Here is a 24,552-nt window from a genome sequence, read left to right on the forward strand (position 1 = left end):
TTTTATTTCCATAGAGTTCAATGAAAATTAGGCAATTTCTACAAATGGCAGCCATGTGTCTGGGTGTCAGGTTGAAAATTGCTCTCAATAAAACATGATTACACAAGACCCATAAGTTGCTGCTGGACTGACAGCATTTAATCACTCTCAGACTGCAGACCAGTCAAATCAACTTCCAAAAACTGGGCGGCATAGTGGCACAGTGGTTAGCACTGCTGCCTCACAGCGCCAGGGATTCACGGCTTGGGTCACACTGTGTGTGGAGTCTGCGCGTTCTCCCCGTGTCTGCGTGGGTTTCCTCCAGTTTCCTCCCACACTCCAAAGATGTGCAGGTTAGGTGAATTGGCCATGCTAAATTTTCCCTCAGTGTATCCAAACAGGCATCAAAATGTGGCGACTAGGGGATTTTCACAGTAACTTAATTGCAGTGTGAGCCTGCTTGTGATTAATTAATAAACTATATACCATAAATTACTAATATTTTAAAAATTCAGTGGATGTGAGTGTAACTGGCTGGGCCAGGATTTATTACCCATCCCTGGGGGCATTTAAGAGTCAACCACATTGCTGTGGAGTCGCATGTAGGCCAGACCAGGTAAGGATGACCCAGATAAGGATAACCCTAAAATTTCCTTTCCTGAAGGGCATTAGCGAACCAGATGGGTTTTTATGATGAATCGACAATAGTTTCATGGTCGTTGTTAGAATTTTAATTCCAGATTTTTATTGAATTCAATTTTCACCATCTGCCACGGTGGGATTTGAACCCAGGTCCCCAGCGCATGAGGTTGGAACTCTGGATCACTAATCCAGCAACAATACCACTACACCACTGCCTCCCCATAATAACCATACCTGTTACTAATATATCAGCTATTTTAGGATGGCAAGATCTTTTGTTCTCAAAATTAACTGCTGAGTTAAAACATTTATTTTGAGTAGACAAACCTGATCAGAGCTTTTTCTCCGAAGTAATCTCCTCTCTGGAGGACTTTGATCAGCTGTGGTTCTATATGGTACTCAGTGCTCTGAGTGACTTTCACCTAAAATCAAACAGAATGATAATGCAGATTTAGAAAATCATACCAACAAACATCATACACAAAACTGAAGTAAGGAGCCATTCAAATAATTTGGGGGTGACACCTGGTGGCTTTGCCATTTGGGATGGGCTCCTCCACTACTAGTAAAATGCCATCAATTGGTCACAGCGGCACGGTGGTACAGTGGTTAGCACTGCTACCTCACAGCACCAGGGACCCTGTTTCAATTCCTGGCTTGGGTCACTGTCCGTGCGGAGTCTGCACGTTCTCCCTGTGTCTATGTGGGTTTCCTCATCAGGCACTCACCTGATGAAGGAGCAGCGCTCCGAAAGCTCATGCTACAAAATAAACCTGTTGGACTTTAAACTGGTGTGAGACTACTTACTGTGCCTACCTCAGTCCAACACCGGCAACTCCACATCAAGCCTGAAAGACGTGCTGGTTAGTGCGTTGGCCATGCTAAATTCTCCTTCAGTGTACCCGAACAGACGCCAGAGCTTGGCGACTAAGGGATTTTCACAGTAACTTCATTGCAGTGTTAATGTAAGCCTACTTGCGACACTAAAATAAACTTTAAACTTATGGGACTCAATTGGCCAAGAATGGGTAAGCTGGTAAAAATGGATATGAAGCTCCTCAACGTCCCACCCGATTTTATGAGCCGTCCCCACACATCCGGGTGGTGAATGGACTGTATAATTTGGCCATAATGACTGCAGTGTAAACTTCATGTCCAAATTACATAGCTCTAAAAGATGGATACAATGGATAAACTCCTTCAAAATACTGTAAGGGCACGTGGTATGTTTTTGTCAGTTATCATTGAACCCTTTCACAGCTGTTGAGTGTGACTCATTGAAGTTTGTTTAATTAAAAGAGGATCTTGCTTCCACTGTCTATTATCCTAAGCCCCATGCACGTGTGTAAGACAACTGGATTTTTTTGAAGCATCACTTGTTTCCATAGTAGCTCTTAATGAAGTGGCTGGAACACTTATTTTTAAATCTACTCCAATAAGTAAAGCAGTTTAGTTTTATAATCCGCAATAGATGGTGAGGTGAGAGTGACTGTCCTTGACATCAACGCAGTAATTGACTGAGGTTGGCATCAAGGAGCCTGAGCAAAATTGGAGTCAATGTGAATCGTAAGGATAACTTTCCACTGGTTCAAGTCATTCCCAGCACAAAGGAAGGTGATTATAGTTGCTGGAGGCCAATCATCTCAGCCCCAGGAAATCACTACAGGATCTCATGAAGGTGGTTTCCGAGGCCCAACCATCTTTGTCTGCTTAATAATTGACCTTCCCTCCAATGCTAGGTCTGAAGGGGGGGATGATTGAACAATATACACAGAATTATTACAGTGCAGGAGGCTCATCGAATCTGCATTGACTCCCCAAACTTGGTACCATTCTCCAGACCTCTGCACTTTGTTTCTATTCAAGTAATCATCTAATGCCCTCTTATATGTCTCAATTGAAGCTGCCTCCAGCACACTTCCAGAAAGTGCATTCCAGCCCCAAACTACCCATTGTGTGAAGTTTTTACTTGCATCACATTTGTTTCATTTGTGAATCACTTTAAATCTGTGCTTTCTTGTCCTTGATCCTTTTGTGAGCAGGAGCAGTTTCTCCCTATCTACTTTGTCCAGCCCTCTCTTGGTTTTGAACATCTCTATCAAATCTCCTCTTAGCCTTCTCTCCAAGAAGAACAGTCTCAACCTCTCCAATCTATCCTCATAACTGATGCTTCTCATCCTTGGAACCATTCTCGTAAACCTTTTCTGCTCTCTCTCCAATGCATTTACATCCTTCCTATAGTGTGATGCTCAGAACTGTACACAATATTCCAGCTGAGATCTAACTAGTGTCTTGTATAGGTTCAGCATAACCTCCTTGCTCTTGTACTCAGTGCCCTTATTAATAAAGCCCAGAATACTACATGCTTCATTAACTGCTCTCTCCACCTATCCTGCCAGCTTTAATGACCTATGCACATATATAGTCAGGTCCCTTTGCTCCTGCACCCCTTTAAGAATTTTACCCCTTGTTTTATATTCTTGATCTGTGTTCTTCCTACCAAAATGCATGTCCTCATGCTTCTCCACACAGAACTTCATCTGCCACCCATCTTCCCACTGCATTAACTTGCCCATGTCCTTTTGAAGTTCTGCACTGTTCAGTTTACAATACTTCTCAGTTATGTGTCATCCATATATTTTGAAATTGTCCCCTGTGGCATTTGCCACAGACACTGAAGGAGTCCATGCCTGCATATAGCAAGACCTGGACAAAATTCAATCTCCAGCTGACAAGTTGCAATTAACATCTGCCATTAATGCCAGGCAATGGTCATCTTCAAGGGGAGAAAATGTAGCCATCTTCCCTTGACATTCAATGGCATCACCATCGCTGAATCCCCCACTATCAATAACCTGGGGTTATCACCGACCAGAAAATAAACTGGCCCTGTCACTGTGACTACAAGAACAGTTTGAAGGTTGGGAGTCTGCAGTAAGTAACTCACTTCCTGACTCCCCAGAGTCCATCCAACTTCTACAAGGCACAAGTCAGGAATGTGATGGACTACTATCCACTTGCCTGGATTAGTGCAGCACAAACAACACTCAAGAAGCTCAACATTAGCATCCAAACTAGTTGGCTCTACTACCTAGAAGGACAAGAGGAGCATTCACCTGGGAACAATACCATCTACAAGTTCCTCTCCAAGTCACACATCAATCTGACTTTGAACTATAATCACCATTCCTTCACAGTCCCAGGTATTCATTGCACTAACACTGACCCACAAACTTTCTATGGGTTTTTTGTTTTGGAAATCCATTTTGGCACAGTGCTCCCTATATGGGATCTGGGACACAGCTCTGTAAACAGGACAAGCAATTGTGTATCTCTTTAACCAATCAAATTGAAGAATCATTACTGACAGACAGGGAAAGAATGATGGGATTAAGAGAGATAAAATGGAAAAAGAAAGGGGTTTTAAAAATTATTTCGATGCTTTTGATTTTAAAAATCTCCAAGAATAATTTAAATCTGAAGGAATGAAACTACATAAGTTAATTTTCTGTACCAGAGATTAATTAGTGAGTTTTTAACTCTTTCAAAATCCAACCACTGAAATAGAGTTAAAAGTTTTAAAGTTTATTTATTAATGTCACAAGTAGGCATATATTAACACTGCAATGAAGTTACCGTGAAAATCCCCTAATTGCCACACTCCGGTGCCTGTTTATGTATACTGAGGGAGAATTTAGCACGGCCAATGCACCTAACCAGTACGTCTTTCGGACTGTGGAAGGAAACTGGAGCACCCGGAGGAAACCCACGCAGACACGGGAAGAACGTGCAGACTCCGTACAGTCTCCGTACAGACGTATAGTCACCCAAGCCAGAATCGAACCTGGGTCCCAACGCTGTGAGGCAGCAGTGCTAACCATGTGCCACCCTGGGCCCTAATTTTCACCCACTAACACAGATATCAGAAGGACATATTTAACACAGAGGGTCGTGGGGGCCTGGAATGTGTTGCCGGGCAAGGTGGTGGAGGCGGACACACTGGGAACGTTTAAGACTTATCTAGACAGCTATATGAACGGAGTGGGAATGGAGGGATACAAAAGAGTGGTCTAGTTGGACCAGGTAGCGGCGCGGGCTAATTGTTCCTTGTTTCTCGTTTCAAGGCTTCATTCTATGATCATCTTGCTGGTGCCAGTACAGAGCGAGACTGCGGATAGTTGGGAACCTGTCTCAGGGGCAGGGATTTCATATGGTGTTCGTGGAAGTGGAAATGACTAGGGTTGGGAAGCATTTTCCGATCAGGGCCATTGTGATCTCCTGGACTCGTTTCGATCGCCTCAGGGGGTCGGAGAGGAATTTCCCAGATTTTTTTTTCCCCATATTGGCCCTGGGGTTTTTCACTCTGGGTTTTCGCCTCTCCCTGGAGATCACATGGTCTGGAATGGGGGGGTGGGGGTGAGTTAATAGGTTGTAATGAACAAAGCATCGTAGCTGTGAGGGACAGCTCGGTGGATAGGATATTGGTATGTAGATAGGCTGGAAAATTGGGCGGGGATCCTGGATTCAGGATTCAATCCTGGACCGGGGAGCGGCGCGGGCTTGGAGGGCCGAAGGGCCTGTTCCTGTGCTGTATTGTTCTTTGTTCTTGTTGTTCTTGTTCACTCAAACTTTAAGGAGGCTTTCAAAACAGCTGTACTGGGAAATGGTTCAAACAAGTTGAAGAAAATGACAAACTGTAACGGAAGTGGGAACGGCTCATTATCGGCCCCCTTAGCACTGCCTCACTAAATCAATGCATTAGTAACTCACAGAATGTGCACAGGGATGATCAGGTGGCCTTGCATATTGCCTGAGGAGGAACAGCTGCCAAAGCACTTCAAAACAGAACACCATATCTGATGGAATCGCTGTCAACCCCAAGAGGACAATTATTAGCTAAAGGGATGTTTGGTGACAGAATGACCTAAATGCTCGAGCTTAAGACAAGTGGAAATCGTTCACGGTATGTAAATTTGACCTCTTCTGATGAATGTGAATTATTTGATATTTATCCTTAATCAAGTTTTGTAACACTACTAAGCTTATGTTCTCTTTTGAGTTATTTGTTCTGCTATCACATTCTCCCAATTATCTTTTCTGCTTGAAGCAATAACTTATGATCTTAAGCCCACTGTCCATAATCAGAATTCAATAAGCCCAGATGTATTTGGCATGTTCTACAATCCCTTTTTGTATAGTATTAGGCCATTTTTTAATAATGGTAAATGGATCCACTTGTATGTAGATGTTAGGTCTGTTTTCAACCTCACAAACTTTCTCACAGATCTTCTGCTGAGTTTATTCAACGTAATTTATCTGCAGGACAATCTGTAGTTCCCTCTCTTGGCCAAGAAAACAGTCATGATCAAACTCATTAGAGCATAAAAATTGTGGAAGGCCATTTCGGAACATTTAATTGGAATTACTCTCCTAAACTAAATGTTTACAAGGTTCAGTTTGTTCAAAGGGAAAGTTTTCAGACATTATTACATTGTAAGTAGTTCTACAGAGACCATGAAGGTGCTAGAATCATGGGACTGAATTTTCCAATGGGTGTAGAGAGCCCAACGTCTGGACCATAAGCGTGTCCTGACAATGGCGTCCAAGTTCTGTCCATCTGCTTGATCTTCCAGGAGGCAGTCAATTAAGCAGGGGAGGCCAAGTGGAGCTCTTGAGGCTGTGGATGGCCAGAGGCCTCACCTGAAGATGTGGGTGCTACCAATGTAGGTGGGAGATCATGAGGGTGACTCAAGATAGAGCTACCCCTTGAGGATTTCTTCAATTGATAAAAATCTGTGGCTATATCTGCCAGGCAATTACTGGGGAGGGGCATGCCTCAATAGAATGACTAGCGTCTCTGGAAGTGGGGTAGAATTAGAGGAGGAATTGATGATCCTCTGACCTGTTGCCGAGCGACTACCTCTGGACAGCTAATGGGCTCTGTCCACATGGATGGAGGGGTGGGGGGAGGGTGGGAGGGGTGGGAGGGTCTTGTTGGTGGTCAGCTTCAGTGGCAGGAAGATTCCAGCAGCATGAAACCAGCACTGCCAGAACTAAAGCGACTCGCGAACACCCACAGGCAGACAGAACTACCCTGGGTGGACATTACCAGTGGTAACAAAATAAGAGCCCAGCAATTGAGGACAGTAATCCCACAGCTTCTGCTGTCTCAATCAGAGGACTGACAGCTTGGAAACCTTGGCTCTGCCACCAATAGAGATGGCCGCTGATGAGGCTACAGGGAAAGGAAGAGGGTGCCTCCATGATGAGGGTGGGTGGGGGTTATTGCAACTGGGAAGGTGTGTGGAGCACCAGCGGGGATTGATTTGGGTGGGGGCAGGGGGTGAATGTCCCGATGTGGAAAGTGGGCCTTTGAGGTAATCATCTCCCTCCTTCCTGCCTGAGGCCTGAGCAGGATGACCTGTTGGGTTTCCCGTTCACCCCCCCATCCCTGTACCCCTGTATCCCTGTACCCAGGCTTGGTGGGAAGCGGTTCTTAAGGTCAATAAATGGTCACTTGATGTCCTCAACCGAGATGAGGGTGGGTGAGCTGGGGGTGGGCCCCCCTTAGAATTGCAAACAGGTTGGGGCAGGCAGGCCACCTGGAGAAATTTTACACCTTCAAATGGCTGCCAGCGGGGAACTGTAAAATTCTGCCCACGGGTTAGGCTTTTATGTAATAAATGTAAATTACCTAATTCCTGCTGCATTTTCAAAAAAATGCACGAATCAGTTACAGAAGATGATTGTGTTTGAGGATGTTGATGTGTTTCCTGCACCATTGCTCATGAGTAAATTGAAGTGGGAGGACATAAATAAATGAAGCAGCTAAAATTGTGGGCTGAACTTTCACCTTTGACAGGTGAGTAAAACAGACCATTTAGGAAAGGCTGCCTATCCCACACCCTACTCCATTTTCCTTCCCATCAAACTTGGATGAACTTTATAATTGGTAGCTGAGTCAAAGTAACCTGGTTTACACTCCTACCAAAGTTGAAAGTTCTGACTCGTGTTACGCTTAATTTGTTCTGTCCCATGAAAACCAATTGCTCAAGTATTTCCTGCAGGGAAGAGGTCCAATTAGGCAAAGTTGTTTCTGTTTGTAAATGAGCAGATATAACCACATAGAAACTCTGAGTTCCAGGTCAGCAGAATGCAGCAGAACAAGACTTTCTTTATTTTTTTTAGATTAAGGTCATTGCCTATGTCCCACACAGTGGGGATGGGATTTCTATGGTGGCACCACCCTAATGGGGGACTAAATAAAATCAGAGCAGAATCCTACTGATCCAAAAAGCTTCAGGTTCTTTTAAATATATCAAAGTCACTGCATTGGTGGCACGGTGGCACAGTGGGTAGCACTACTACCTTACAGCGCCAGGGACCCGGGTTCAATTCTGGCCTTGGGTGACTGTCTGTGTGGAGTTTGCACAATCTCCCCATGTCTGGGTGGGTTTGCTCCAGTTTCCTCCCACAATCCAAAAATGTGCAGGTTAGGTGCACTGACCATGCCAAATTGTCCTTTAGTGTCAGGGGGATTAGGAGGGTAAATATGTGGGGTTACGGGGATAGGACTGGGGTAGATTGTTGTCAGTGCAGGCTTGATGGGCCGAATGGTCTTCTTCTGCACTGTAGGGATTCTATGATTCTATACTGTTACATAAACACAAGTTGTTGTCTAATGGCCAAAGCTGTAAGTTGCAGGAAAATGGTTTCAAATTGATTGTAACTTTGAACTGAACTCATAAAAGTAAATGTGTAAAAGTAATTTGATTATAATATTGTTTTCTCCACAAAAATAAAATGTAGCAGTGGAAAATGGAAAGCTTAAGAACATAAGAACATAAGAAATAGGAGCAGGAGTAGGCCATCTAGCCCCTCGAGCCTGCCCCGCCATTCAATAAGATCATGGCTGATCTGACGTGGATCAGTACCACTTACCCGCCTGATCCCCATAACCCTTAATTCCCTTACCGATCAGGAATCCATCCATCCGCGCTTTAAACATATTCAGCGAGGTAGCCTCCACCACCTCAGTGGGCAGAGAATTCCAGAGATTCACCACCCTCTGGGAGAAGAAGTTCCTCCTCAACTCTGTCTTAAACCGACCCCCTTTTATTTTGAGGCTGTGTCCTCTAGTTTTATCTTCCTTACTAAGTGGAAAGAATCTCTCCGCCTCCACCCTATCCAGCCCCCGCATTATCTTATAAGTCTCCATAAGATCCCCCCTCATCCTTCTAAACTCCAACGAGTACAAATCCAATCTCCTCAGCCTCTCCTCATAATCCAAACCCCTCATCTCCGGTATAAACCTGGTGAACCTTCTCTGCACTCCCTCCAATGCCAATATATCCTTCCTCATATAAGGGGACCAATACTGCACACAGTATTCCAGCTGCGGCCTCACCAATGCCCTGTACAGGTGCATCAAGACATCCCTGCTTTTATATTCTATCCCCTTCGCAATATAGGCCAACATCCCATTTGCCTTCTTGATCACCTGTTGTACCTGCAGACTGGGCTTTTGCGTCTCATGCACAAGGACCCCCAGGTCCCTTTGCACGGTAGCATGTTTTAATTTGTTTCCATTGAGATAATAATCCCATTTGTTATTATTTCCTCCAAAGTGTATAACCTCGCATTTCTCAACGTTATACTCCATTTGCCATATCCTCGCCCACTCACTCAGCCTGTCCAAATCTCTCTGCAGATCTTCTCCGTCCTCCACACGATTCACTTTTCCACTTATCTTTGTGTCGTCTGCAAACTTCGTTACCCTACACTCCGTCCCCTCCTCCAGATCATCTATATAAATGGTAAACAGTTGTGGCCCGAGTACTGATCCCTGCGGCACGCCACTAGTTACCTTCCTCCAACCGGAAAAACACCCATTTATTCCGACTCTTTGCTTCCTGTCGGATAGCCAGTCCCCAATCCACTTTAACACACTACCCCCAACTCCGTGTGCCCTAATCTTCTTCAGCAGCCTTTTATGGGGCACCTTATCAAACGCCTTTTGGAAATCCAAAAACACCGCATCCACCGGTTCTCCTCCATCAACCGCCCTAGTCACATCTTCATAAAAATCCAACATGTTCGTCAAGCACGACTTTCCCCTCATAAATCCATGCTGCGTCTGATTGATCGAACCATTTCTATCCAGATGCCCTGCTATCTCCTCTTTAATAATGGATTCCAGCATTTTCCCTACTACAGACGTTAAGCTGACCGGCCTATAGTTACCCGCCTTTTGTCTCCTTCCTTTTTTAAACAGCGGCGTAACATTAGCCGTTTTCCAATCAACTGGCACTACCCCAGAATGCAACGAGTTTTGATAAATAATCACTAACGCATCCACTATTACCTCTGACATTTCTTTCAATACCCTGGGATGCATTCCATCCGGACCCGGGGACTTGTCCACCTTCAGTCCCATTAGTCTACCCAGCACTGCCTCTCTGGTAACATTAATTGAATTAAGTATTTCTCCTGCTGCCAACCCTCTATCGTTAATATTTGGCAAACTATTTGTGTCCTCCACCGTGAAGACGGACACAAAAAACTTATTTAAAGACTCAGCCATATCCTCATTTCCCACTATTAACTCCCCCCTCTCGTCCTCCAAGGGTCCAACATTCACTCTAGCCACTCTATTCCTTTTTATATATTTATAAAAACTTTTACTATCATTTTTTATATTAATTGCTAGCCTAGCTTCATAGTCTATCCTTCCTTTCTTTATCGCTTTCTTAGTCTCTCTTTGTTGTTTCTTAAATTTTTCCCAATCACTTGTTTCTCCACTATTTTTGGCCACTCTGTACGCAGCTGTTTTTATTTTAATACTCTCCTTTATTTCCTTCGTTATCCACGGCTGGTTCTCCCTTTTCTTACAATCTTTGTTTTTTGCTGGAATATATTTTTGCTGAGAACTGAAAAGGATCTCCTTAAAAATCCTCCACTGTTCCTCAGCTATCCTACCTGCCAGCCTGCTCTCCCAGTCTACCTTAGCCAATTCATCCCTCATCCTATCATATTTCCCTCTGTTCAAACAGAGGACACTGGTTTGGGACCAAACTTTCTCCTCTTCCATCTGAATCAGAAATTCGACCATATTGTGGTCACTAGACCCAAGAGGGTCCTTCACAATAAGATCCTTAATTCTACCTACCTCGTTACACAATACCAGATCCAAAATAGCTCGTTCCCTCGTCGGTTCCGTAACATGCTGTTCAAGGAAACTATCCCGACAGCATTCTAAGAACTCTTCCTCCATTCCACCCTTACCGACTTGAGTCTGCCAGTCTATGTGCATGTTGAAGTCCCCCATGATTATTGCCGTTCCGTTTTTACACGCATCCCTTATCTGCTTGTTTATAGCCCTCCCTACCTCAACATTATTATTTGGGGGCCTATATACCACACCTACTAGTGTCTTTCTCCCTCTACTATTCCTCATCTCTACCCATAATGATTCCACGTTTTGTTCCTCAGAGCCTATGTCATCCCTCAGTACTACCCTGATATTATCTCTTATTAATAGCGCGACCCCACCACCTTTTCCTTCCTGTCTATTCTTCCTATGGTTGGTTAAAGTACAGGGGAAAAAGGCTGTAAATGTGCAGCAGACTGTTCAATATCATAAAGATAAACATGAATTGAGACTTCAAGGAGAACCGTTTGACAGAACTGTTTTGTGTTTTAGTGGCTGAATGATTCAATACAGAAATGCAGAAGGTTTTCACTCTTCATGCCTGAGAGACAAATTTGTAATTTGGGACTTACAATCCTGTCCATTAAACTGAGGCAATTCTGCCTGCGGAATATATATAAATCCTTCTCCATCCTGGTTTTAAGAAAACTCATTGATTTTTGAATCTTCTACCAGGCAAATGAGAAAGTGCACACAGGAGAGCATTAATCTGAGGATATTGGGTTATTAGATAAATACATTGTCTGACTAATGCTACAGTTTGCGGAAGGCGCATTTGTAAATGTAGGGTGGGGGGATATTATTTCTGACTGAATACATCTAATAACATTGAAAGTCTTACCTTTCCCTTTGCCAAGATGAAGAAGGTATTTCCTTCCTCACCTTGCCGGATAATGTAATCTCCTTTATCATAGTATTCCTAAAAGAAATCAAAAGCTTTTGTTAGAAGTTCCAGATTGGACCAACATTCAATTTTCATGTTTGGATGTGAAATTGCATCTTTCGACCCACTGGTAAAAATCTCCCCAGATCTCAAACCACCAGGACAGCCTTACAACCAGTGATTTATCAGGAAACCAAGGGTACACATGCAACCTTTCACTGCTACCAGTCCCTGATGCAAATATGGGATCTTGGCAAATGCGCTCTCATATACCCACTCAGCCCACTGGCTGCCGGACAAATGCTGGATCCCAACTGTGCACCTGGTGCAGGAACTCCTGATCTTCGGAATTCCTGACTCTGACACAGCAAGAATGTAACTCAGCTATTTCTCAATTGGGACACAGATAAAAGGTCACAAAATTCAAGGCCCTATTGTTCTGTATTTCCTCTTATCAAAACAGCTCACCACTTTATAAAAGTTTGCACTCCACCCTTAAATTTATTTTGGTCATAAGATTAAATCTGCCTTCTTTATCTGTTGTACTGTCTATTCTTGAAAATATTGTAAACCAATTACTTCCTGTTGCCAAAGTGGCACGTAACGATTCCCAATTAATTTCTCTCCTACTTGTGTTAACTGATTGTTGTCTGAACCACGATAGACCTCTCATTATCCAAAACCCACATACTTCCAGGGCTGAATTTTCTTGCAGAACACAAGCATTGTCCATGATATTTGGAATAATGGCCCAGGATTTACTGGGAAAATTATATTGAATTAATTGTACATGCCGTTATTAATGGATAAATTGTCCAGCAATTTGTGGCAGGGAAGAGATACACTGTGAGTTGTGACTCAGCATTAATTTCTGGATGATTAGCATCACTCTGTTAGTCCCATGAAAACATTGGGTTCACCATCAACCTCTCCATAAGTTTTAGGAAGGTACATTTGCGCCGTAAACACAATTTAAAATCGCCACAGAAAGTTAGGGCTGATACTTAGAAGTGCAAGGACACTTGGTGATGAGATTTATGGTGCTGCAATGCCATTTAATGTAATCCTGAAAGGTGGCAGAGTTTGGGGAAAAGAGTGGATGGGGGAAGAAGACTGATTGACCTGAAGGCCCAGTTAGGATGCAAAAGGTAACCTAGAAATGGCAACTGGTCATTCCAGGCCTCAACTAAAGCCCACAGTGCAGCTAATTTCTACTGACAGCAGGTATGAGATTCACTGAGACTTCCATGTGGTGACCTGGGTGAAAGTAGGCCAACATTTGCCTGCTGATATTTTGCTGGAGCCAGTCTGACAGACCCCAGGTGAGGGGTGGTGGGCAAAACGTGCAAGAGTGGCTAACACCATGGTGGGGAAGTGGTAGAGGAGGAGGGGAGTGGAGATGCCATTGGGCATAGGATACCGGGACAGAAGCCCATAACCCTTGCTCTGCAACAATGCCATCAGTGTTCAATTGGCACCATCACCACATGGCATGGAAGCCTCTCCTACCATTGCTCATAAAATGCCTGCAGCAGTGGCAGGAGGTCCTGATGTGACCATTAATTGGCCACTTAGGGGCCTCAATTTGCTCAATACCTCCCCATCATGGGTAAAATACCAGCAGTGGAGAGAGGCCACAGACACGATACCCCCTTCATGCTATCCAGCCCACTCCAAAGGACCAATAAAATTCCACCCATGCACCTCATTCAAAGCGACGGGAAGATACGACATTGTTAAGTCTCAGTAGCTCTAACACCAGGTAATGCCAGAATCCTGCAAATAACACAGACAACGACAATCTTATGCACTTGATATGCATAGATTCTGGAAACAGAGGGAACAGGTAGCATGGATTTTGTTTTGATTTCTATGAGATGAACTATGGGGGTGGGGGGGGGGGAATACTTGCTAGTAATTATTAAAGAGGATGCACAGTATTTTAGCAGATAGGACTTATCCTAATGCATCCAACGGCGACCAGCTGTTTTGGAGTAAAGAAGGTCTTAATGTGGATGTTAAATACTGTTCCATGTACTTCATGTTCAGTTGCTGCTGGAGCTGTGAAGCGGACCTCTAAAGCACTTTGTCATGACTTTGCCAACCCTAGCAATGAATCCAGGACTTCACTATTGGGGGCACAGTGGTAATGTCACTGGACTAGTATTCCAGAGTTCTCTGGGAACATGGCTTCACATTCCACCACAGCAGTTGTTGAGACTTGAATTCAGTTAAAAACTCACAAGGCTCACTAATGGTGTTTATGAAACCCTCATCAGTCGTTGTAAAAAAACCATCAGGTTCACTAATATCCTTCAGGGAAGGAAGTCTGCCGTCCTTGCTTGTGGTCCAGTCCCACAGCAATGTGGCTGATTCTTAAATGCCCATGAAAGAATATATTTATATATTTTTAAAAGTTAAGAACTCTCCTACTCCACTATTGGGCAACTTATAGGTGAAAGGAAATGCTTGACCATGGGGAATTTTGCTGGGGGGGGGGGGGGGGGGGGGTGGGGGGGGAGCTCCCTATTGGTCTGCAAAATAAATGGGAGGAGATCAGGAGGCCAGGCTGAACATCGTCAGTTGCTGCAGGAGAGGGAGGTGACAACTTTTCTCTCTGGATTTACAGCACATCCCTTCCCTGCTGGATTTCCTCCACAAGGACCTGTACATTCGACCCCCAAGTCAGGGGCGGCACGGTGGCACAGTGGTTAGCACTGCTGCCTCACAGCACCAGGGACCCGGGTTCAATTCCGGCCTCGGGTCACTGTCTGTGCAGAGTCTGCACGTTCTCCCCCTGTCTGCGTGGGTTTCCTTCGGGTGTTCTGGTTTCCTCCCACAGTCCAAAGATGTGCGGGTTAGGTGGATTGGCCATGATAAATTGCCCCTTAGTGTCAGGGGATTAACAAGATAAATATGTAGGATTACGGGAATGGGACCTGGGTGGGATTGTGGTTGATGCAGACTCGATGGGCCAAATGGCCTCCTTCTGCACTGTAGGGATTCTATGATCCTGCAATGTGCCACTCTGCACAAGTCAATGTGCTTCATATTGTCAGAGGAAGCAAGTGAGAGGAGGCCATACAGATAGCCCGATCAAAAATTGTGTTTAATTGACAGTTGAGTGTGAAATGTGCCCGTGTCTGTCTGGTTTACCACCTCCAGGCGAGTCTATAGAACAATGGTAATCATCAATTAGGATCAGAGTGGTGTGCTAAATCGGATTTTCAAACAGCCTTTGCTTATCAACGTAACTCAATTTAGTGCCTGTTTTCACCCTTTGGCCAAAACAACCTCTTACTGTTTACATTTTCAGAAGTTTATCACAACCATTTCTTTCACAAAACCTATGCTCGCATGTTCTTGTATTTCAGAGGAAAATGCATTCATCTTAAAATGAAATCCCACAGTCTGTAATCATCCATTATTATGTACTTCCTAATCACAATTAGATTTGCATCCAACAGCTGACCCTATTCCATTAAAACACTTTTATTGAGGAGAAGGAAATACATTCCCAGGAAGGTCATGAGTCTATTAGGTCCGACAGGAAATGTGAGTGAGTTTATACCTCCAGACTCCCTAATCCCTACAGGATACTCTAAGCAGTGACATCATTAGCACTGTTAAAAAGGGAAGAAAATTGATCTTACTAAAAAAAAAGCCAAGCATTTTATTTGAGAGAGTTTTCATGGTACGGGCTTACTAAAATGTCTAGATTTCAAACATTGGATAAATACTTGGTAAATCTTGGGGATTCATTTTCCGGGGTGGCTGTGGGGAGAAACATTGGTCTCGCACCAACCAATGTTCAACGAGGATGCCCCGTAGCAATTACATGCCATCGGTGTCCTTGAGGAGGCGAGGGTCAGACTTCCACCCTGTTGGGTGGGGGGGCGGTGGTGGAATTCCTGCCCTCAAGAAACTATAGCCAGGATTTTCCAGCCGCCCCACCATGGTACACTTCCCAGTGGTGGAACCAGCTTGCCACTGGCAGCCGGTGGGATCTACCGTTCCCACTGAGGTCTATGGCATTTTGTATGGCTCGCCCACCCTGCTGTCGGACAACCCATTGCAGGGAGATTGCTTTCGGCAGGACCAGATGATCCTGGCGGCAGGAAGGACCAGAAAATCCTACTCTATATGTATTTACATTTCTAAGCCATGATTTGATAAATTTAATACAACCTCCTGCTCAGATTCCTAAACTACACGTGAGAGGCAACATTCCATTACTTTTGGATTATCCAATACTTCTCCCATTAATTTTGCTACAAAAATGGGAAATAGGGAGGCTTATTGAGGGACTGCATGATATTTCAATTATTTCCTTCCAAATGAATGACTTACTATTTCTAAGCAGTCCACTATCTTCACAAGTTTATCTTCTGGTAGGTTCTTAAGCAGGGAAACACTAGAGAAATGTATGAAACATAAATTATTAAAAAACATTCTTGTTTCCAATGAACTTTCCAGTTACTGAATCATTACTGAATAAACTTTGATGTAAGCCATTGAACTAACAGTTTGTTCGATCCTGTGTGTTACTGGTCAGGATCAATTTGCTTGCATAAAAAATACAGTATAGCTGCTAACATTTGCAGAAATACAAAACGGGGACAAGGACAGTACATGGTATTTCAGGATGGGTGGGGAAGCAGAAAGGAAATGTGGTTTTCATTTCTCTAGGGAACCGATTCAGATGCTTTTCTTTGACAAGGGAGAGTCAGGACAGATTGGGTGAACAAAACTAGTCCTCAACTAGCTGCAGGTTGCAAGGTTAAGTTGAAAGGTTAAAAATTATTCAAATGAAATCAATAGCAGTGACAGGTTTCAGGCGCTGGTTAAAAATGAAGATGTGGGTTAAATTTACACTTTCTTTGAAATGACGATTTGAGTGCAGAATTAGGCTCTAATTTTTGAAACAGGTTATCCTGATTACAGATCAAACTTATAAATTGTGTGCACTTCAATGTCCTCATCAATATTTATTTCATAATCAACACCTAAAAACAGATTATCTGGTCACGCTCAAATTTCCATTTGTGGGTATTGCTGTGTGTAAATCGGCTGCTGTGTTTCCTACGTTATAATAAGAAGTTTAACAACACCATGTTAAAGGTTGGACTGGGGTAAACACAGTAAGAAGTTTAACAACACCAGGTTAAAGTGTAGAAACTTGATGTCTGTGTCGATATGCGCGATCTTCTTGGAGATCCTCTCCACTTGGAGCCGGCAGTTTGTGGTGTCGATGGTAGTCATGATGTGGAGATGCCGGCTCATTTCCTACGTTATGACAGTGACTTCACCTCAACCTTTCTTAGTTGTATTGCACTGTACATCACGAGGTTATGAAAGGCGCAAAATGAATGCAAGTCTTTCTTTCTCTTTTCTCCTTAGATCCTCCTGCAATAAGTGCACAATGCCAACAATGACCTTTACCTTCTGAGGAAATTTCTGTACTGCTCGTGTTTCGCCTGAGTTGTTCCTCTCATAATATTGCGGAAAACGTCTTGGTCCAGTACCCAGGTTTTGACACTGCTTACAGCTTTAAGAGGATAAGCACATCACAAATAATGACAATCAACTTTCAATTTGCCCTTCTTTTCACATCGAACAATCTGAATAAACCTGTTGCTGTGGATTTGTGTGATAACTCTGAGATTCTCCAGTGGAGCATGTGGCTCGCCACATTGAGAGGTGACAGGAGTTGTCCAATCCATTTTTGTGACCAGGCCTCATTGACAGTGATGGGAATTGGCTGGCCAGCTGAAATGGCTATCCAGAGATAGCTCACTCAAGGCTGCTAGAGACCATTCACCTGTAATTTGAGGTAAGTCACCAGAGGATGTAAACAAGTTACTCAAACACAGAAAGGTTAAGGGGCTGGGGGGTTGCCACAATGGCAGCAAGAGCCCAATCTTTCCATGAAGGGTCCTGGAAAAGTGCCTCTGTACCTGCTGGCCCCACAAGAATCATTTTTACGTTTACCTGCAGAACCCTCTCTTTCGTGCTCATGTTTTACTGAGCAGAGTGCGAGTTCATATAATGTACTTGTGGAAACTGGGGTTCAATGCAGCTCATGCATCCAGCAACTGCCTAGATGAAGTAGTAACTAAAAGTAGCCTTCAGCTAAAAAAACCCTAATAGTACAAATTTCAATTTTTAGCCAAATCTATGGTTCACAACTTGATAAAGTAAATTGAATCATTTATGCTATTATTGTTAGTACACCATGAAGTTATTAACAGAATGTACAGCCAGATCACTGCTGTAACTATGCCATACAACTACTAATGAGTCAACTCGAAAGGAACTTCAGGTAATTTTTCAGAATCACTTCACATATCCTTTTAATCAAACAGGATCAATATTATTGCGTATTAGATTCTAACCCCAATAAACGCTCACATTTAATGAAAACAATCTTAACAGAAGCCAAGGTGCAATTTTATGATTGCAATCTAATTTTGGCATCAAATAATGGCTATGAATTGATTTTGCTTTGTTGTCATGGCTTATGACATCATCTGAGCCCAAGGTTAGCATTGTGTCTTTTAGTCAATAGCGATTCATTATTCTCCATTTAAAATTCTTTTGAATTGCCTCAAGAGACAGTTAGGAAAGGAAGCTATATTGTTATTTCTAATGTGGTTTCCGAATCAATCTCTTAAGTACTGCAGCTTCACATATAATCTTATAGTTAATAGATAAAATGCTTGTATTTATTTAGTCCTCAATGACACTAATCTAATATAAATACATTGAACAAAGAAGGCTGTGTGTGAAGTACAAAAAATGAGAAAAAGGGTACTAACTGGAGGGTCCACAGTCTTAAACAAAATGTTCAAACAAATAATAAGCTAAACAATTATTTCATTGCAGTATTGAGTAATGGAAGAGCTGTACCTTTCACAGAGGCTGTCCTTGTGCAGTTATATAAGATAGCAAGTTCACCAAATGCTGTCCATATACTGATAGACGTTAGAATTTTGCTATTTTGCAGGACCTCCAGTTTGCCCTCTGTCAAAAGGAACAAAAGAAAGGACATTATAAAACAGAAAATATCCCAGTGAGAATAAAATCAGATGCAGGAAAATGTTTTCCAATGCAGCAGTTTTACCCATGGCAAATGTTTCAGAGTTTGAAATGATCTTAATCGCTTTACAATGAAAAACACTTGCATTCATATAGCCCTGTCCCTCACCCTTCACAGTCTCATGATGTCCCCAAGCAGTTCACAGCCAATGAACTACTTTTGAAGCTGTGCCCATTGTCTACCTGCAGACAGTAAGTTGTTGGTTGACCTGTCCATCCTCAGGCCACTTGACATCCTGGCTGAGAGCCTGGGGGGTTGGAGAATGGTCTGGGGGAATGGGGCAGAAGGTCACTCCTCTTAGGTACTCTGTGCCCAACAAGAGAGCCCCCTAGTTGAAAGGGCAGCCCAAGTTTGCTCAAAGCTACTTGCCTCCTGCTCCCAACCTTGATAGGGCTTATCTGACTTTAAATGTAGAAGCCAAAGCTCATTTGGTAGGACTCTTGGCTTTATGTTAGAAGGTTGTGGATTCAAGCGCCAGTCCTGGGACTTGATCGTAAAATTCAGGCTCCAGCGCAGTACTGATGGAGCGGTGCACTGTCAGAGGTCCTGTTTTTCAGATGAGATATTAAACTGAGATCCTACCTGCACTCCCATGTAGATAGAAAAAATTCTGGGACATAATTATGAATATACACTATTATGAAGAAGGGCAGGGAAGTTCTCCAGTTGTCCTGGCCAACAGTGATCCTGCAACCAACAGATAAAGACAGATGATCCCATCACTTATTTCATTGCGATTTGTGAGAGTATGTTGTTTGGAATTGGCTGTCAGGTTTGTTACATTACAACAGTGACTAACTGCAACAACAAGTATTTCATTGGTTGGAAATAAAGCACTCTGGGATGTCCTGCAAAAGGCAGGATATAAATGCGAGTTTTTTTTTAGTTTTTATAATTTTTTTCAACAGAATAAAGAGATTATTAGTTCTTCGCCCTGATACTCCTGACTTTAATTTTACATGATTGTTAAAATTTAACTCATTGAAAACAGATACTGTGCAACAATAACTCGATTCACCATCTGCTGTTAAGAGATTTGTTTATAATTTTGCTACAGGTAACGACTAAATGAGAGCCTCGGATATTTAGGGGAGGTTTTCCTGCCTCTTTTCTTACAGGAATGGGACACTGTGCACCATGAAGGGGCAGGAAATGATTCCCTTGCCTGGGCCTGGTGTCGCCATGAATGTCTAATCCTCCCCTGGGCCTATCTGCCTGAGACAAGTGGTCAGCTTTTCAACGTTCAAATCGTGATCCAATGACATACTCAAGGCTCTATTTCGCATTTTAGGAAAGCACCCGGTGGAGCAGGTGTGGAAAAAGGAGTTCAGAAGATAAGATTTACTGATTTGTGGGGATACGAGGAACAAGGTTACTTTCTCAGACCCCCCCCCAAACCAGCCTTGGGCACTGCCGCACTAGTGTTCCCCCCTAACTCGCCTTTCTTGAGAGAAGACAAGACTCCCTCACGCTACCCCTACCTGCTCTCAGGCTCCACAGACCTATCTTCTTCTTGCCTGAAGGCTGACGGAGCTGGTTGATATTGAAAACGGCTGCGTGTCAGCAGCCCATAGCACTCCTCTTTACCTGTGGCTTACCAACTGAGCATTGACGAGTCCTGGGTCCTCAAAATGAACTCACTCCAGGGCCAACGGGTGCTCTGCTCATTGGTCACCCAAAGTCCATCCCCATGATGAAATAACATACAGTGACTGGAGAAATTCCTCCCACACAGTAACTTCAAGAGTAAATTCAAAAACGTTATAAAATTCCAAAATGGAGAGTACCTGCCAACACAAAAAGATGGTTGCCTGGTTCCCCTTGTTTAATAACATAGTCACCGTGTTGATAGTTTTTCTCATACATACACTCCACCATGTCTCTGACATGCTGTGGCTCCAATCGTTTCAGAAACAGATTCTTGTTCAGGGCCTCTGTTATAAGCTTCTTCACTCTGTCATGGAAACAATATAACCTGTTACACCAGAAAGTGTCCTTCACCAAACATAATTTATCCTATTATTTTTATCCAAAAGATTGAAACAAACTATCCCTTCAGTTGGACATGGAGCTCAGAGGCTGAAGGCAGTAGGTAAGCAGTTACATCAGCAGTCATCATCACTGCAGCAACAACAATAAACCCATTCATATAGCATCTTCAATATGGACCTAAAATGGACAAAATGAGGGCCAACTTCAAGGTCCAATACCCTGTGCCTCAAGGATATCTGAAAAACATTTGACCTGATATTAGGTTGCGCCATTTTTCAGGCACCCCAGGCAACCGTCTAAAACAGGCATTAGACCCTAACATACGTAAATATGTAATGCTTCTTTTCAGTCCCCCCACTACCCCTCCTCAGATTGCGTTCGGATGAGTAGGCTCTGGATCTGGCTTTTTTCCATCGTCTTGGATCTTCACCTGTTTTAATTATGTATCCAATTTTCTCTCGAGAAAAAAGGACTTTAAGAAAAAAGTTGCAAGTAGAATGATCAGCCGCAAGGCTCAGAAAAAAGCTAATTCTGACACTTAGCATAAAAAATACCTTCCCCAAAGCTTCACAAACCCTTTTAAAACTTCCCCTTTGTCCTCTCCCCGGCTCTCCTCAACCCCTCTATAGTGCGCAAGGCCTTGTGCCTTTCCAGCTTTCCTAAGCCCTCTAAAAGCCTCACCTTCTACTGGCTCCCGCTCAGTCCCTCGGTGGCCTCCACCACCCATCCCCACCACCCCCATCCCCACCACTGCCAACACTCCCTCCCACCAATTCCTATCTCCCTTTCCTCACACAAAAGTTGGACCTCAAATTTTGGAAATTTTACTTCGGTGACATCAGGAAGTTTTTTTAATATTATGTGGGTCTGTGCCTAAGCGAGGGAGAATAATGACAATTTCTGATTCCACTCATGTCATAGCCTTTACTTGGTGTTCTATAAATGTTAGAAAGTGAGAGACAGATGGAGAAAGGGAGAAAGAAGTGAGGAGCGTCATGTTTGACCAATCTATTAGAGTTTTTCGAGGAGGTTACCAGGAAAGTGGATGAAGGGAAGGCGGTGGTTGTTGTCTACCTGGATTTCAGCAAGGCTTTGACAAGGTCCCTCATGGGAGGTTAGTTAGGAAGGTTCAGTCACTAGGTATACATGGGGAGGTAGTAAATTGGATTAGACACTGGCTCAATGGAAGAAGCCAGAGAGTGGTTGTGGAGGATTGCTTCTCTGAGTGGAGGCCTGTGACTAGTGGTGTGCCGCAGGGATCGGTGTTGGGTCCATTGTTGTTTGTCATCTATATCAATGATCTGGATGATAATGTGGTAAATTGGATCAGCAAGTTTGCTGATGATACAAAGATTGGAGGTGTAGTGGACAGTGAGGAAGGTTTTCAAAGCTTGCAGAGGGATTTGGACCAACTAGAAAAATGGGCTGAAAAATGGCAAATGGAATTTAACGCAGACAAGTGTGAGATATTGCACATTGGAAGGACAAACCAAAGTAGAACATACAGGGTAAATGGTAGGAGTCTGAAGAGTGCAGTTGAACAGAGGGATCTGGGAATACAGGTACAGAATTCCCTAAACGTGACGTCACAGGTGGATAGGGTCGTAAAGAGTGCCTTTGGTACATTGGCCTTTATAAATCGGAGTATCGAGTATAAAAGTTGGAGTGTTATGGTAAGATTATATAAGGCATTGGTGAGGCCGAATTTGGAGTATTGTGTACAGTTTTGGTCACCTAGTTACAGGAAGGATGTAAATAAGGTTGAAAGAGTGCAGAGAAGGTTCACAAGGATGTTGCCGGGACTTGAGAAGCTGAGTTACAGAGAGAGATTAAATAGGTTGGGACTTTATTCCCTGGAGCGTAGAAGATTGAGGGGAGATTTGATAGAGGTGTATAAGATTTTGATGGGTATAGATAGAGTGAATGCAAGCAGGCTTTTTCCGCTGAGGCGAGGGGAGAAAAAAACCAGAGGGGTTAAGGGTGAAAGGAGAAAAGTTTAAAGGGAATATTAGGGGGGGCTTCTTCACGCAGAGAGTGGTGGGAGTGTGGAATGAGCTGCCGGATAAAGTGGTAAATGCGGGGTCACTTTTAACATTTAAGAAAAACTTGGACGGGTTCATGGATGAGAGGGGTGTGGAGGGATATGGTCCAAGTGCAGGTCAGTGGGACTAGGCAAAAAATGGTTCGGCACAGACAAGAAGAGCCAAAAGGCCTGTTTCTGAGCTGTAATTTTCTATGGTTCTATGGAGCGCTTCTTCTTCTGAACACAAAAAAAAACACTGGTTGACTTTTGGTACTGGTGACCTCGTCTGTATTTTCTGGAAAAAATTAACAGCTTTTTATTTAGACCATAAGATTATACATTTACATTGATGAGTCAGATTTTAATTTATAATGTCAATAAGGCTGACGGAATGATGCATTCACACATTTTTAAACTACTTGGATGGGAAATTAGAAGTACAATTTCAAATGTTTCATAGAGAAATTTCACAGAATCCCTAAAGTGCAGAAGGAGGCCATTTGGCCCATCGAGTCTGCACCGACAACAATCCCACTCAGGCCCTATCTCCATAACCCTACTTATTTACCTTGCTAACCCCATGACACTAAGGGTCAATTTAGCATGGCCAATCAACTTAACCAGCACATCTTCAGAGTGTGGGAGGAAACCGGAGCACTCAGAGGAAACCTGCGCAGACATGGGGAGAACGTGCAAACTCCACTCAAACAGTGACTCAAGCCGGGAATCGAACTCGGGTCCCTGGCGCTGTGAGACAGCAGTGCTAACCACTGTGCCACCGTGCTGCCATAAAGATTGCAGATATATTGCCGATATGACTCCAATTTGGATGTAAAGCTTATGCACAAAATACAGGAAGACTTTAATAAACTTGCATAATTGGCATATGAATTTCAATATTGATAACTGTGAGGTGGCAGATTCTGGTAGGAAGATTAAGGAAGCCACATAGTCCCTGGAAAATAACGGTATAAATGGGGTACAGGAGCAGAGAGATCTGGGCGTACCGATATTCAAATGACCACAAGTAGCAATATAGCTTAATAAGACCTTTAAACGGCCAACAACGCATTAGAATTTTATTCTTGGTGGAAATGTTATATGAAAGGGAAGCAGGCCATTTAGTCCAACCAGTTTCATGCAGGTGTTTATGCTCCAATCGAGCCTCCTCCCACCTTTCCTCATCCAAATCTTTCATTGTAACCATCCATTCTTTTCTGCCTCATAAGCTTCTCCAACTTCCCTTTTAAATGCATCTATACTCTTCACTTCAACCACTGCCTCCTGGTCACGAGTTCCACATTCCCAATACTCTTTGGGTCAAGGTGTTGCTTTTGAATTTTCTATTTGAATTCTTGATGATGATCCTGTATGGATGGTCATCAGTTATGTTCTTCTCCACAAGTGAAAATAATGAGCGGAATCTTTTGCCCTCCTCTGTGGTGAGTTTGCTGCTATGGGGGCACTTAATTGAATGGGAAGATGGCCAGTGCCTCACCACCTTCCCATCTCCATCCTGATTAAGTCTGTGGCAGGAAAATCCGTGGATAACCTTCCCATTCTGCCAATTGAGGACCTTAAGTGGGTAATTAATGCCCACTTGAGGGCCCCATCCTGCCATTGCTGCTCTATATCAATGGCAGGTGGTAAGATTGGTAGAATCCCCTGGTCAGCCATGCTTGATACAGAGTGGCATCACCTCAAGCTATGAACCTTTGCCGACA

General features: G+C 43.5%; 1 protein-coding gene across 1 annotated transcript in view; it reads right to left on the bottom strand.

Annotated features, from left to right (window-relative positions):
• prkg2 (protein kinase cGMP-dependent 2) overlaps nucleotides 1-24,552 on the bottom strand; it is a 73,657-nt gene that overhangs the window by 34,748 nt on the left and 14,357 nt on the right. Inside the window, exons 2-7 of the mRNA XM_078215267.1 lie at nucleotides 20,601-20,767; nucleotides 18,624-18,737; nucleotides 17,157-17,262; nucleotides 16,065-16,128; nucleotides 11,673-11,750; nucleotides 949-1,043 (exon numbers count right to left, since the gene is read on the bottom strand). Coding sequence (XP_078071393.1) covers nucleotides 949-1,043; nucleotides 11,673-11,750; nucleotides 16,065-16,128; nucleotides 17,157-17,262; nucleotides 18,624-18,737; nucleotides 20,601-20,767 — 624 coding nt within the window. The remainder of the gene's footprint in view (nucleotides 1-948; nucleotides 1,044-11,672; nucleotides 11,751-16,064; nucleotides 16,129-17,156; nucleotides 17,263-18,623; nucleotides 18,738-20,600; nucleotides 20,768-24,552) is intronic.

The sequence above is a fragment of the Mustelus asterias genome, chromosome 1 (assembly GCF_964213995.1).
Source record: "Mustelus asterias chromosome 1, sMusAst1.hap1.1, whole genome shotgun sequence".
NCBI lineage: Eukaryota > Metazoa > Chordata > Chondrichthyes > Carcharhiniformes > Triakidae > Mustelus > Mustelus asterias.